The 15,642-nt window shown below is 43.7% G+C and overlaps 1 protein-coding gene across 1 annotated transcript in view; it reads left to right on the forward strand.

Moving 5' to 3' along the window:
* DEPTOR (DEP domain containing MTOR interacting protein) overlaps positions 1 to 15,642 on the forward strand; it is a 122,759-nt gene that overhangs the window by 81,196 nt on the left and 25,921 nt on the right. Inside the window, exons 5-8 of the mRNA XM_032415698.1 lie at positions 2,088 to 2,273; positions 4,728 to 4,862; positions 9,611 to 9,681; positions 11,693 to 11,797. Of these exons, the coding sequence (XP_032271589.1) occupies positions 2,088 to 2,273; positions 4,728 to 4,862; positions 9,611 to 9,681; positions 11,693 to 11,797 (497 nt within the window). The remainder of the gene's footprint in view (positions 1 to 2,087; positions 2,274 to 4,727; positions 4,863 to 9,610; positions 9,682 to 11,692; positions 11,798 to 15,642) is intronic.

A 15,642-nucleotide genomic window follows, 5' to 3' on the forward strand; every position in this document is an offset into this window, starting at 1 on the left:
ATAGGATGAATAAGGACTATTTGAATTTAACCCCTTCATCTCAGATGCCAAATTTATCTTTTGAGCTGTACGTGGTTGAGAGCTGGGGAGGTGGAGAATGGAGCATGGCTATGACTTCAACTCTAGGTCATTTGGTATTTAAAGCCTGGGGAGATTAAATTGGTAGTCAAATTTCCATTTCAATTAAAACTATTTTTTAAATTACTTTTAGCAATTCTGGAATTTTTTTGGATTTAGAGTGTTTTTCTGGATTTATTTATACCAGAGCCAATGTTTTGTATAATTCACAGTCCAAAGAGAAAGCAGTAGGTATTAATAAATGTATACAGAACTGTGTATTTTCAGGTTGTAATTTAAGATACTCTTGCCAAAGTCAACTTGAGGATTTAAAAAAATCTCAGTAAACTCAGAAAAGTTTGCCAGAAATAAATAACTTCTCTACAAAATTTTATTATAGCATTATTGAATGTAGTGATACAGTAAATTTATATTAAAATTTGACTATCCGCAATAGAACCACTATTTGTAGATATCGTATCAAAGTGTAATTGGCTTATCTCTTGGTCCAGGATGCATTCAGCATCTCCTGAACCCAAGAGTGCATTATTTATGAAGAACATTGCAGAACTACCACTGAATTAAGTGTATTTGTCTTTGTGGCCAACATAATTCATTTAGCCAAAGTGACTAGTTTATCACCATTTAAAGACAGTGAAACACCCATATGAATCATAAAGTTAAAAGTTGGCAGGGGGACTCTCCTGATAGGGACCCACCTTTCTAAGACTTGGATATTCATGTAACCAGAATTACTCATAGCAAATGTGCATGATAAATACAACTGTAACCCTAGATTGCATTTGTTGGTGTTGAGCCAGCAGGCATATGATGCTATTTGTGAAAAACCTAGAGAGGCTGCTGTCCTAGTTACCACTATTGATAAATGAGTTAATGTGATTCTCATCGGGTTGTGTTAGATTATTTTCCTAGTGATTTACAGAATTTTAAATTTCACATTTCAAAAAAAATTGCCAAGAATGATACTTAAAAAAAAGCAACCTTTTATCTCTTTTTACCATCATTTCATAAATTGCAGGACAAAAAAATGTACACAGCATGTAGTCAACCTAACTCAACAGATTTGAATTCAAGAAATGGATGGATGAATGGACAACAAAAAAGTTGTGATGATATCATTTCAGAATAAAGGAAAGGCTTTCAATGGAATATACTTAGTTTTAGGAAAGACTAGCTGCACTGTCCTTTGTGTTCCAACTTCCCATGCCCCAGTAACCTCTTCATGACATACCACAAACCCACATCTTGGTTTAGGAAGAACTGTTGTATAGCTACTAAATAGTTTAAAGTTAGCTGTGTTCTGGACATACTGCTTATCTGACTACCCATCACAGACTATTCACTGCCAGTCTTTTACTGAGCACCTACTCTGGGCCAAACACGGTCATCTAGGATTTCACGATGCCAGAATGATTAAGACACAGTCTGGGCCCTCAAGCAGAGTGACTTAGGTGGAAGAAAGAGATGGGCTCCCCCCACCACCAAAACAAACAAACAAATGATATGTGGTCTCTGTATTATTTTTGCAACTCTCTGTGAGTCTATAATTATTTCAAAATCAAAAGTTTAAAAACGAATGGACGTATGGCTATGGGACTAGCACTTTGCTGGGCACTGGGACACATGACTACATGAAACCATGATCCCTGCCCCAGAGAGCCTAGAGTTGAGTGGACAAGGCAGAGAAGTGAACGGACAATGCGGGCACAGTGTGGTAAGTGCTCAGCGGGAGGTTATATAGCGGCTCGGACAATACCTGGAAGAGTATGACTTTAGATAGGGGAGGGGGGCTGAGGTCAGGCAAAGCACCTCCTGAGGAATTGGTTAGCAGATTTGTAAAGTGCATGGCATGTGGAAAGACTTTGGGATGGTGTGTGGACTAGCCATGTGGCATCTGGAGAATTATACTCTTTCCGAAGACGTTTGCCCCTGTTGGATGGAGTCTTCAGGCTGTGGTGCTCCATGACCAGGACACCAGGCATGCTTATCTTGTTGTTTCTCCTTCACAGTGTCCAACAAGCACCCGTTCGTGGACAGCAACCTTCTCTACCAGTTCAGAATGAACTTCCGGCGGAGACGCAGACTGATGGAGCTGCTCAATGAAAAATCACCCTCCTCTCAGGAAACTCACGACAGTCCCTTCTGCCTGAGGAAGCAGAGCCATGACAATCGGAAATCTACCAGTTTTATGTCTGGTATGTCAGTTTCGTTGTGTATGTGATCATGTGCATTTGCCTTTTGAGAACTAGTAGAGTAATACCTCACCTTTGTGAAATGCTGTTCTCTGGCACCTTTTTATTTATTCATAACAAGAAGTATGAAAAAAAAAAAAATCTAGCATGACCAAATTGTTCCTGGGCAGTCCATTTAGATGTTTTGAAGACCATTTTATCAAATTATGTTTTTTTGTGATAGAAGCCTTCTTAAGCTCTCATTCTACCTGATTTGCTTTTCATTTATAAACAATTCTTATATATCATTAATGATCCAGTGTTCTAAATCACAGCACTGAAAAGCTATATATTTTAATGGTGAATAAAGACTTAGGAGGGCATATTCAAGTAAAAGGCAACTGATTGTCAACCCGTCACGAAGCGGTGAGCCAGAACAAAGAAAAATTGTGAAAAGCAAGCAGAGGAGCTCATAGAGCCCAGGATGTCACATGGAAAATCAAACAGTCCCATATTTACAGTGACCCCTACCAGAAATGGTGCTGACAGGTGTTCGCAAAGATAACCCCGCTCAGCTGGAAAAGGTTAACTTGAGGTGCCTTCTGCGGAGGAAGCAGAGGTGCTTAAAGGGGTATCTTCAACTCTTCTGAAAACTTGGCATGGATTGACCTGAGAAACTGGTTGGCCTAAGGTTTGGACATTCTGGGCTTCAACCTGAAACTCAAGGCACAGTGAAATGTGTGTCTTGGTTATTTACGGCAGGTGGCGGTGAGAACACTTGCAGTTATATTGAGACCTTTCTGTGCCCCCTGGCACTGAGCTAAGCTTGGTTGCATGAGTTTTCCTCTTTAATTCTCACTATATCCTAAGAGGAAGGACTTTTCTTATCCCCTTTTACGGGTGGAGAAACTGAGGCATGAAGCACTGGAGGGCCTTACCCAAGGTTACAAAGCTAGAAAGGGGTGGACGGAGCTGGATCTCGCACCAGTTCTGTCTTAACTCTAGTGCTTCTGTTATACTGTGTCCGCCCCCATCCCCCTCTCCCAGGCTCTGCAGACGCAGCTAGGGGGGAAGAAAGAATGAAGCAAGCAAGAGCCCCTCAGGGAAGGTGAGCATTAGCAGCCAGTCAGGAACCCAGTCTGTGCTCAGACACACCCCAGTCATGTGTCGCCTTCAGGCTGCAGACTTCTGCAAACGCAGAGTAACTGTTCCTGTTCTTTCTAGCACTAACATTTGCCTGTTTCTGGTGGGCCCGATAGACCAGAAAGTGACCATGATGAGAAGGAGGACAGAAGGGACGTGGTCACCATAAAAGCCAGCATTTACTTTGTGCTTCCTGTGTCCCAGGCACTAAGCGGGGACTCTCCACGGCTTCTGTCATTTGACCGTACACCTTCCTCTCTCCTCTCCCTTGTTGAGAGCCAGCCCCTCTGTGGCAAAGAGAACCAGATCAGAGCCCTGAACTGCTGCCTCACATACACTTCCAGAGCTAAACCTGTGGTATTATGTTTTAATCTCCCTCTTCAATGGCTCTGGGTGATTAGTGACTTCATATTAAATCAGGAGGCGTGGGGCGCCTGGGTGGCTCAGTCGTTAAGCATCTGCCTTTGGCTGTGGTCCTGATCCCGGGGTCCTGGGATTGAGCCCCACACTTCGTGGGAAGCCTGCTTCTCCCTAGGAAGCCTGCTTCTCCCTCTCCCACTCCCCCTGCTTGTGTTCCCTCTCTTGCTGAGACTGTCAAATAAGTAAATAAAATCTTTAAAAAATATATTTTAAATCAGGAGGCATTCATTACTGTCAATCCATTAAGCATCTAGCCAGCAGTTAATTTACATCCTTCTGGGGACTGCTCCTCCGCAGGTGCTCAGTCATTCTTGAAATAACATTTTATGTGCCTGAATACGTTCCCATACATCATATAATCCACTCCTTGTACCAGTCCTGTGGGATTGCATTATTCCCACTTCACAGCTGGGGAAGTTGAGGCTCTGAGAACCGAAGCAAAGGGCCCCAGGTTATGCTACCAGTGAGTGGCAGGCTGCAATTCAAATTGCTTTTTTCTTTCTCTTTCTTTCTTTCTTTCTTTTTTCTTTCTTTCTTTCTTTCTCTCTCTCTCTCTCTTTCTTTCTTTCTCTCTCTCTCTCTCTCCTCCTCCCTCCCTCCCTTCCTTTAGATTTTTTAATTTATTCATCCGAGAGAGAGAGAGAAAGAGAGAGAGAGCTCGCGAGCAGGGGGGGGAGAGGGAGAAGCAGACTCCCTGCTGAGCAGGGAGCCCCATGCAGGACTTGATCCCAGGACCCTGGGATCACGACCCAAGCGGAAGGCAGACGCTTAACCGACTGAGCCCCCCAGGCGCCCCAAATCCTTGCTTTTCTGAGTCCGAGGACCCGCCTGGCCGCATGCGGCGGCTGAAAGCCCGCGGCTCTAGGGCACCGAGGCCAGCGCCCTCACAGCTGCGTGTGTTTGCCGCCCGCGCAGTCAGCCCCAGCAAGGAGATCAAGATCGTGTCCGCCGTGCGGAGGAGCAGCATGAGCAGCTGTGGCAGCAGTGGCTACTTCAGCAGCAGCCCCACCCTCAGCAGCAGCCCCCCGGTGCTCTGCAACCCCAAGTCCGGTGAGTGAGCCCCGCTTCTGGCGGTGACTGTGGGGGGCGGGGCGGGTGTGCGCGCCGGGTCCCCCGGCGGCCGATTCTCACAAGGGGGAGGCTCGTGTGTGGGAATCTTGGGGCCAACGCCTGTCCAACGGAAGGGAAGCATGTAGGTTTGGGCAGAGGGAGAATCAGGCTGCCCCACGGACCCCAAGGGGAGCTCTGGGGTTGGGACGGCCCTTCAGAGTTGTCCCAGCTTGGGGTGAGGTGGCGAGGCCTTTCAGCCCTCGGGTTGACCAGTCATTAGATGTTGGCTGCCCCTGGGAGGAGGGCATGACCTTGGGCAAGGCAGCTCTCTTCAGAGCTGGTTCCAAAGACAGTTGAAGATATCAGCAGTCCCGGCAGCTGGGAGAAGCCCCTCAATCCTGAAGAGGGTTTCAGCAGTTGCAAAGATCTTCTGGGTCCCAGCACCGCCCCCCTGCAAAGAAGAGGCACGGATCTGTGCAAACCCAACTCTCTCTGAAAATGACTCTTGGTGCCTTGCAGTTTCAAATCCTAGTCATCGACCTCCATGGCCTTTACCTTCCAGAAAAAAAAGTCTAGGCACAAAGGTGGTTGATGAGCTTGTGCTTAGAATCAGTTCTTCAGCCCACAGGTACCTGTAACTCATGCAATACTACTAGCTTCTCATTGCCCCTTACCCACCTCTCTCCCAGGATTACATCACGTGGTCATATTGCTAATAATCACTGCCTTGAAAACACCCTCAACTCCCTTTGTTTCGTGCCCTGTCCACCCTTAGCCCAGTATATCACTTTCAGGGAAGGGGCTTTGTTCCTTTGGCTTATGTTGTTCCCTCATCACCACATTTGGGGATATAAAGATGAAAGGTCATGACCCCTCCCCTCAGTGAACATATCATCTCTCTGCACATGTTAGCGAGAATAAGGACAAATAAGATGTTGATCAAAGAGCTTTAAGAGAAAACTGTTATCTAAGGCTATTATCTAGGCAAGTGGGTATTTTACTCAATCTAACATTTTTTTGCTACCTTCTGGAGGGTTAGCTGGAAGGATAAAATCATAACCTGCAGCACATGAATGAAGAAACTGGCTTCCACACGGACTCTGGCTGGAAAATCATTGAGCCCCCATATGCAACCAGCTTTTTCAATTAATAGAACACTGCCGATAAGGTACAATGAGAAAGGAGAACTGTATTCTTAGAAACAGGTTTTTTGAAGCCCCTGATCGAAATCTGGCAGGTGTAACCTGAAGTTAGAAGCAGAAAGAGTTCAGTTTCAGCAAAGGGTCAGCAAGGCTAAAGCCATTTTGCTTGCTTTCGATTGCATACAATGGTGGAGTAAGAACAAAGTGTTAATTACTTAAATGAACTACATTTGCATTGTTTCCTCTTTCTCCTTGCCCCTTGGCTCAAAGGGAAAAGTTTGCTGATAAGCAGGCAGCAAAGAAAGGTCAGGTTGCCTTATTTGGGTCTCAATTGTGGTCGTCTCAATTGTCTTAATCGTGGTTCATAAATCCTACGTCTTACCCATACTCTGACAAGCTTCTCCCTCACTCTTGGGAGGGTTCCCAGGGTGCAGTGAGCTCATGTGTGATTTTTTTTTCCTCAAGCAGATAAGCAGGCCTTCACAGTAAGGCATTTAAAATTAATCATTATATTTACATCTGGATATAATGCCCTAAGCCAGCCAAAAAAAAAAAAAAAAAAAGAGCTACCAGATATTACCATGATTGGTGTCCTTGTGATAAGTAAATAACTTTCGAAGGACACAAAAAGAGAAAGCTAAAGGAAAATTCCATGGGCTTCAAGATTTCTATATTTTTCAACAGAAGAAAGAAATGGCATTATAATAAATATTTTAATTTATAATTCATTTTATTTTATTAGTATGGTGGTCAAATATTATAGTACAGTGTGATTCAAAACCATGATGAGCTATCATCTCTCACCTGTTTAGAGTGGCTATTGTCAAAAAGACCAAAAATAACAAGTGTTGGCGAGGTTGTGGAGAAAAGGAAACCCTTGTGCACTTGTTGGTGGGAATGTAAATTGGTGCAGCCACTGTGGAAAACAGTATGGGGGGGTCCTCAAAAAACTAAAAATAGAAGTATCATATGATCCAGCAATTCCACTTCTGGGTATTTATTCAACGGTAGGAAAATGCGAGCTTGAAATGTTATCCACACCCTCATGTTCGTCACAGCATTATTTACAATGGCCGAGACATGGAAACAACCTAAGGGTCCAGGGATGGATGAATGGATAAAGAAGATGAGGGATATATATACACAATGGAATATCATTCAGCCATAAAAAAAGAAGGAAATCCTTCCATTTGCAACAACGTGGATGGATTTTTGAGGGCATTATGCTATGTGGAGTAAGTCAAACAGAAAGACAAATATGTGGTCTCACTTATATGTGGAATGAAAAGGGAAAAAAAAACAAACGCACATATACGGGGAACAGATTGGTTGTTGCCAGAGGAACGGGTGAAAATGGTCAAACAGTACAAATTTCCCGTTATAAAATAAATAAGTCCCGGGGGTGTAATATATAGCATGGTCACCATAGTTAATAATACTGTATTGTATATTTAAGAGTTGCTAAGAAAATAAATCTTAAAAGTTTTCATCACAAGAAAAAAAGTTGTAACTGTGAGTTAATAGGGTGTTAACTGGACTTACTGTGGTGATCATTTCACAAAAATATATACATATATTGAATCATTGTGCTGTAATCTGACACTAATATAATTTTATATGTCAATTATACCTCAGTAAAAAGAAAGAGAATGTGTATTAAAAGAAGTGGTCAGTATTGTTGTCAAATATTACAGTACAATGTGCTTTCTATATCCAAATTCATACACCCAGAAGTGGTTATGGGGGAGGGGGGAATTGTCTGATAGGGAATTAAAAGGGCTCAGTCCTCAACCATGGACTTCTTCTCTTACCTCCTGTTCATCTGAGAGGTTCTTTTCTTGATATTCGATCTACTCCCTTTTTTGGGGGGGAACATAAATTCATGTTCTCTTTTGTGAGCTTTCCGAAAGCAAAAGTCATCATCCCAGCCGCCTGTCATCTCAAGGAGAAACACTTCATTGCCTTTAACGGAGAGGGGGTCTGTTAGGGCCAAGTTTCCTGGTGGACCACTTTTTCTTTTTCTGTTGCACCCTTGTTCCAGGACTGGCCCCTGACCTCTGAATGCTGTCAGCCAAGGGAATTGAAGCCTGGCACTTTGCCAGGTTAGGGGCTTGGCCTTGGCCCCTTACGTTTCTTTGTGATACCTGAGTTCATGATCTCTGTCTAACTGGGTTAGGAGGCTCCCTGGCTCCCCATCTGCTGGCTCCTCTGGGTGGCTGTAGCAGTCCCCTCTCTAATTCTTAGTGAGCACAGGATGAATGGAGAAGGTCCTTACAGTGGTCTCCCTCTCCCCTTTCTGTGGTGTCAGTTACCCAGATCAACCACAACCAGATAGCAGATAATCCTCCTTCCCACATAGCGCCAGGAGGTCAGCGTAGCCTAAGGCTCTGTCATAGGGCCTGTGTGATTCACCTCAACCTTGTCTCATCGTGGAGGCATTTTATCATTTCATATCATCACGGGAAGGGTGAGTCCAGGACAATAAGATATTTTGAGAGAGAGAGAGAGAGACCACTTCATATAACTTTTATTACAGTGTATTGTTATAATTGTTCTATTATTAGTGATTGGTGTTAATCTCTTACTGTGACTCATTTCTACATTAAACGTGATCCTAGATATGTACACCGAGGAAAAAACATAGTATCTCTAGGGCTCAGTACAATCTGTGGCTTCAGGCATCCACCGGGGGTCTTGGAATGTATCCCCTACAGATAAGGAGGGACGACAGTACTGGCAGGTTTTTAGGCAGCCAGCAAGTCAGGGATTGGCTGCTGGCTTCGCCATCTTGGTGGGCCACAGCAGTGAGCTGATAAGAACCGATGTCTTAGGACAACTCACCACTGCCTTCTGGAGATTTTGAGCCCATTCTTCTGCTCACAGAGAGGGCAGAGCATGGGACGAGCCATGTCGCAGTGGCTGATGGGCACGGGCATCCAATGGCTGAGTTTGAATCCCAATTCTGCTACCCATGAGGGCTGAGACCTTGGACAAAGCTATTTAACTTTCTAAACCTCTGGTTTCTCACTAATAAAATAGGGACCATGAGGAACCTAGCTAAATAGCTTTTGTGATGACTAAATGAGATAATGTATTTGGAGGACCTAGCACAGCACCTAGCACACGCTAAGTATGCATAACATTTCTCTAGCATCATTCCTCGGGGCAAAAGGCAGTGAGTGTGTCCCTGCAGTCTGGGGTATTGATCAGGAAATAAGTAAAGCTTCTGTGAGGGGGATGTGTGCGGTATGTTGTGAGGGGTTAGCTCTTGAAACGTGGCTATCGGACCTCTAGCGTCAAGTCTCTCTCTTAACCTTGTCCTGTTGAATACGTATCAGGATTCAAAAGAAGTGTGAGCACTAGAAACCTTTTTCTTAATAGAAAAATGTCACCCCACTCCTGTGCCACTTCTTCTTTCCATAGCTCTGCAAGTTGGCTTAGGGTTGTTCATGGCTACTCATGTTTTCCGTCTCTGTTCGGCTAGACTATACACCGTGAGGCAGGGATCTTCACCACGCTTGTTCGCAGACAGTCATATATGAGGCATTCAGTATATATCCACTACATGAGAAGGGTTTGCACCTTGACCTCGTGTCTGTCTTACAGTGTTGAAGAGACCCGTAACTTCTGAGGAACTCCTGACTCCCGGGGCTCCGTATGCAAGGAAGACATTCACGGTAGGCTCCTCATTTGGGTTTTTTCGGGCTCGTTTTCTGTGCCGTGTCAACATGTCAGTGTACCAGTGTGTAGCTTAGGGATAGAATTGAAAAACCTGCTAATTTTCCTTTTGTCTTTGGCATTATTCTAATAGTAGATTTTCTTGACCCTTGGACACTAAAATGCATTAGGACTTGACATGATTTATGATGAATACAGCATTTTAAACTCCTTTTGATGTGCCCTTAAGAAAAGATTTCCACTATATACTTAGTCTGATATAATTACAGACTTTAAGGCAAATGGCAGGGCAAATAATGCCAATAATTCTTTCTGTGTTACAGTTAATCCCCAAAATCATTTAAGACATTAGAGGAGTCTTTAGGGGAAAAAAGAAAACTATGGGATAATCTGTTCTACCATGAGGAATGGTGCTTTTGACAATGCTGAGCATGTCTTGAGTTATACAAGCACTGGATTTTGGAGCACTGCATACCTATGAGCACCTCCTAGCCACCTGCCCCTTCTTGGAGGTCCTCCAGCCTCCCTTCTAGAACTACCAGCCCCGCAGGCTTTCTTCAAACAGAATCCAAGTGCTCTGATTGACAGCACCTCACCCACTCTCCATCCCCCACCTCTTTCTCTCTGTCTCTGCACAAAACCACATCAGTGTGCTCTCGAAAGCACTTCTCCTCTTCCTTCAGTCTTCTAACTTTTGGGGGCGCCTAGGTGGCTCAGTTGGTTAAGAGTCAGTCTGCCTTCCACTCAGCTCATGATCCCAGGGGCCTGGAATCCCACATCGGGCTCCCTGCTCAGCAGAGAGTCTGCTTCTCCCTTTCTCCGTCTACCTCTCCCCCTGCTCATGCTCGTGCTTGCGCTCTGTCTCAAATAAATAAATAAAATCCTTAAAAAAATCTTCTAACTTTTGTTTTATTACCTCAGGGACAAAAAAAGAAAAATCTTTCCACACCCATTCAGGCTGCAAATATTTGTCAAGGACCGCTTCACATTCTGGGCACTGAGGAGTTAAAATAAAGATGGGCCCAGTCATAGCCAGTCAATATGAAAAAAGCCCTGGAAATATGTCTGTATCCGGGGAAAAGGTAAACTATACTTTTGGAAGTGAAATTAGGTATAAGAAACTAGTAATACTAGCAAAGCCTAAAGCCAATGAAGGGCCTAAACATCTGTTTGAGAATGTTCACAAAAATTGCATTTTCTTTCCTGCCTTGCCTCAGTCTCAAGCATTCGAGAAACAGTTGATTATGTTTGTAAGTTTTTTGGTTTCTTTTTGGTTTTAAATGTAAATGCCAGCATTGCTAGTAATTGTGAGTGTGTGTCTTCTGCATTTCAGTTAGGGTATGTATTAAAGACGTGTCTGGGAGCTGCCCAGGGAATGTAACTGCCCATTCTAATGATTCTATAGGAAAAGGCACCCTCCGGTTTCAAACCACTTTTGGAACAGCACCTACTTGTAAATTGTGAACTTTATGTACTTATTCACTTACTTTTCTTGGTAGAGAAAATTGTGTTTCAAGAAAGCCAAAACTCTCATAAATTTCCCACTGTTAGTAATTTAAATTGTTCCTTTGGACTTCAAGGATGTAGCAAGGTCACCAAGAAAGTATCATTTGGATCCAGGGGAAAAAGAATAAACTTGGAACAGAAATTGGGTCTGGAGAGAAATTTCAACCATGTTTTCACAATCTTCTAAATTTTCCATTGGAGTCTGATATTACATTGCATAGCAGCCTAAGAAAGAGGCAATCTGCCAGTTACGTATTGAGTATGCCCTCACAGAACAAGCTTATTTCTGCCAAACAGGTATTGCTTGACCCCCTTTTCTGCATCGATATGCCTGTGTTTGTGATAGAAGCAAAGTGTTCTGTTCTCCCAACAAGGTTCAGATGGAGCAGAGAAGAGAGATGTCAGGGCACACACTTAATCCGGGGCTGGTTTTCTTTCTCTTGGAAGGACAGGCAAATTGCCAGAGACCGTCTGCTGATTGCTAATTGTGCTTTTCCTCTCCAGATCGTCGGTGATGCTGTTGGTTGGGGCTTTGTGGTACGGGGAAGCAAGCCGTGCCACATCCAGGCCGTGGACCCCAGCGGCCCGGCTGCGGCGGCGGGAATGAAGGTACCTCCAACTGGGCAATGTCTGAATACCTCTAGCCTCTTTTCATTGTTTGTGCCATCTGTACTTTCTCCCCCCTGAGTGGTTTGGTCTCATTTTGGTCAAGTTTCCTTTCCCCTTTCTGAAGAGGGTTGAAGTGAAGCCAAGAGTGTGTGATGCGGCGAACAGGGAGAAAAAGGTTTCCTGTCACTCTGACAGGGCCTCATTGGTCTCCAGCCCTCCCTTGAGTTTTTCTCATCTCTCCCCTTTAACCGATACTGAGTTTGAACATAAAATAGTTGCTTTTTTGCTCAAGTCTTATATAACTCTACAGCTTCGGTTCTATACAAAGTGTATTCCGGGGGGATTTATGCAGCCAGGAAGCATGCTTACACCATGTGAGGCAGCAGTGAGCTAAAGAAAACAGAAGTCATGGGATTTGGAAGAGGAGATCTGGATTCCCATTTTGGTTCTGCTAATTTCTAGCTCTTTGACTTTGAACGAGTCCTGTAACTATCTCAGAGGCTGTTTCGTCCTCTTTCAAATAATAATCATATTTCCTTCTGTTGTTTTATGGATTAAGTATGTAGAAACATTTTATATAATGTGCAAAGAATGACACAAACATCAAACAAGTTGAATGAATCATGGAATATTTTTGAAAATAACTTTTAGATATTTTTTGGTACTAAAGTAATGCATATAGAGTCAAGAAAATGTAGAAAATACAGACCAGCAGGAAAAATAATGATAATTGCCTGTAATATTTTGTAACTCAGAGATAACCACTATTAACATTAACTTTAAGCAGCTTTATTGGGCTATGATTGACATACAATAAAGCGTAGTCCTGTTCACGTTTTGATTTATATTCTTCCAGACTCCTTATATTATGTATACACATATACACACATACATATGTATATATGTATATATATCTATACATTGGTTTCTTTAAGCTTTTTAAATTGAAGTATAATTAACATACAATGTTATATTAGTTCCAGGTGTATAGCATATTGATTTGACAATTCTATAGATTACTCAGTGCTCACCAGGGTAAGGGTAGTCGCCATCTGTCACATTGTTTTTATTTATACAGAAATATCATGTAAGAGGATGTGAGAGCATGGTTTTCTGCTTCAAAACACCTTTACCTGGGGTGTCTGGGTGGCTCAGCCAGTTGAGCGTCCAACTCTTGGTTTTGGCTCAGGTCATGATCTCATGGTTGTGGGATCGAGCCCCATGTCAGGCTCTGTGCTCAGTGCAGAGTCTGCTTCAGATTCTCTCTCCCTCGCCCTCACCCTCGCCCTCACTCTCTCTCTCTCAAATAAATAAAATCTTAAAAAAAAAAAACAAAAACACCTTTACCTAGCCCAGTTTTCTTCTGTCATCTGTAAAACATTCCACAAAGGACGCTTAGGTCTTGATTATCTGGGCCCATGGAAGGATGCAGAAGGCTTGAAAGCCACAGATCATTCCTCTGCTTATTTCTTCGATACTCTCATCCTCCCCCATCATCAGTCCTTTTCCTGGACCAGTAAACCAGGAAAGCAATAGGCATGACTTGGATGTTCACAGCTCTGCTGTCCAGCACTTACCCTCTGGCGCTGATGTTCCCACTGGAAAAGAAAGCTGGGCAGCAGAGACCAGCTCCAGGGTGCACAGAGCACAGATTACAGGCAGCCTGAGTGATCGGTGCTGCAGGATTAGGGGTTGACTCTGCGCCCTGATTTGAACACCTCCTTCAGGGGCTCACCAGGTCCTGTGCTCTGGGCAAGTTGCAGAAGCCGTGTTGGCCAGGGCCGTCTGGGTGATGGGCCCTTCCTCCCTCCTCGTTGTGCAGCGGGCACAGCACCAAAGGACCTCGGAGCAGGGAAGTTGGCGAGGAGCATGAAGGGCGAGCATTTGTATCTGGGCCAAGGCTGAATTTGTCATTTTCTAATGGAACTCTTGGCTGGGGGAAGAGTTTTATATTTTATTTCCACAGCAAAGCACCTAGTATAAATTATTTTTGGCAGAGCATGCACTCACTCACATGGGGCTTTGACTTAAAGCATGTTTGCTTTGGGGAAAGCAATGGATTTGCACTGCAGCTAAAGGCCTTGTTGTGCTTGGCCACGTAATTGATTTTAGTCTATCTTTATCGATTAACATGAATAACTGTTCTAGGCATTGTCAATCGATCAGTTAATTAACTCCTTAATGTAGATACCCTGATAGGTGGGTAACCTGATATATTTTTTCAATTTCATAAGCTACTATTTCATATGGTTTATATTCTCAGTTTCTCAAGGGGTGTGCAATGGTTTTCATATGTTTTAGAAAGGTACAGAATTTATTAGCGTAGCATTTCCAAAGTTGTATTATACAGCTCTCTGGTCCAGCAAAATATCCTGACCTGAGGTTCTGTGATCAAAACTTTGATTGATTGATTGATTTAAAGAGAAAGATTGTGTACGTGTGTGCCCACGAGCTGTGGGAAGCAGGGGCAGAGGGAGAGAGAGAGAATCTTAAGCAGGCTCCACCCCCAGCACGGAGGCTCCATCTCACAACCCTGAAATCATGACCTGAGCTAAAATCAAGAGTTGGACACTTAACTGACTGAGCCCCCCCACCAGGTGCCCCTGTAATCAGAACTATTTCAAACTACTGTGCACTTTAGCACCCTGTCAGAAATTCACAAAGCGCATTAGCATATTAAAAATTCTGTCAAGCCCAGCAGGCAAAAAACTTGTTTAAATTGTCTAATACAACTTTTTATCATTTAATAGAAACACTCAAATGAAATCTTATGATTGTTAAGATATAGCATTAAAACTGTTCAAAGAGGGGCACCTGGGTGGCTCAATCAGTTAAACGTCCGACTCTTGATTTCGGCTCAGGTCCTGAGATCAAGCCCCACATCGAGCTCTGCGCTGAGCACAGAGCTTGCTTACGATTCTTTCTCTCATTTTCCCTCTGCCCCTCGCCCCTGGCTCTCTCTCTCTTAAAAAAAAAACAAAAAAACAAAAAAAAGCAAAACAAAAAACTGTTCAAAGAAGCTGCTTTTGGTCAAAGTCTGTATTGGGACGAATATATAGAGATATATTTTTGAGTTGTATTGCTGGTTGAATGCAAAAGACAGAGAATACCATACCCTTCCATATAATTTAACTGTGTATATTCATTTAAATTACTTAAGGGGTGCCTGGGTGGCTCTGTCATTAAGCGTCTGCCTTCGGCTCAGGTCATGATCTCAGGGTCCTGGGATCAAGCCCCACATCGAGCCCCACATTGAGCTCCCTGTTTGGCGGGAAGCCTGCTTCTCCCTCTCCCACTCCCCCTGCTTGTGTTCCCTCTCTCTGTCTCTCTCTGCCAAATAAATAAATAAATAAAAATCTTTAAAATAAATAAATAAATAAATTACTTAGCACATTATTTTCTCACAGAAAACACTGAATTGTTTCCTATTTTACCGTATTTACTTGCCCTGGAATAACTCCACTTACATAAAAATCCATTTGTATAATCCAGTCCTAGAGGCTTGTTTCCGCTGACCTGTCACATTGCTGTTGCCCTTTGCCCTTGTCCCGGAAAACTACAGGGAAGTGTATCTGGTTGTGCCGAGCTCTGGGAAGGTGGGACCAGGGACACCACCCCGTGGGAGCTTATCCACTGACCTGGGCAATGATTGACCTGCTTGGTCTGGGTGGTAGAAAGGATCCAAAATTCTGGCCAGAAGCCTCCTTTTAGCACCTGTGACTGGCAGGAGCGGACTCAGGATGGTGTAAAGTGCCTCACTTTGTCTTCAGGGTCACTGTCTCTGTGGAACCCCAGGCTCTTCCCTCAAGTCAAGGTCCTGGTTTTCTCCTGCTTTCTGATGCCTG

The sequence above is a fragment of the Phoca vitulina genome, unplaced genomic scaffold, assembly GCF_004348235.1.
Source record: "Phoca vitulina isolate PV1807 unplaced genomic scaffold, GSC_HSeal_1.0 scaffold18, whole genome shotgun sequence".
NCBI lineage: Eukaryota > Metazoa > Chordata > Mammalia > Carnivora > Phocidae > Phoca > Phoca vitulina.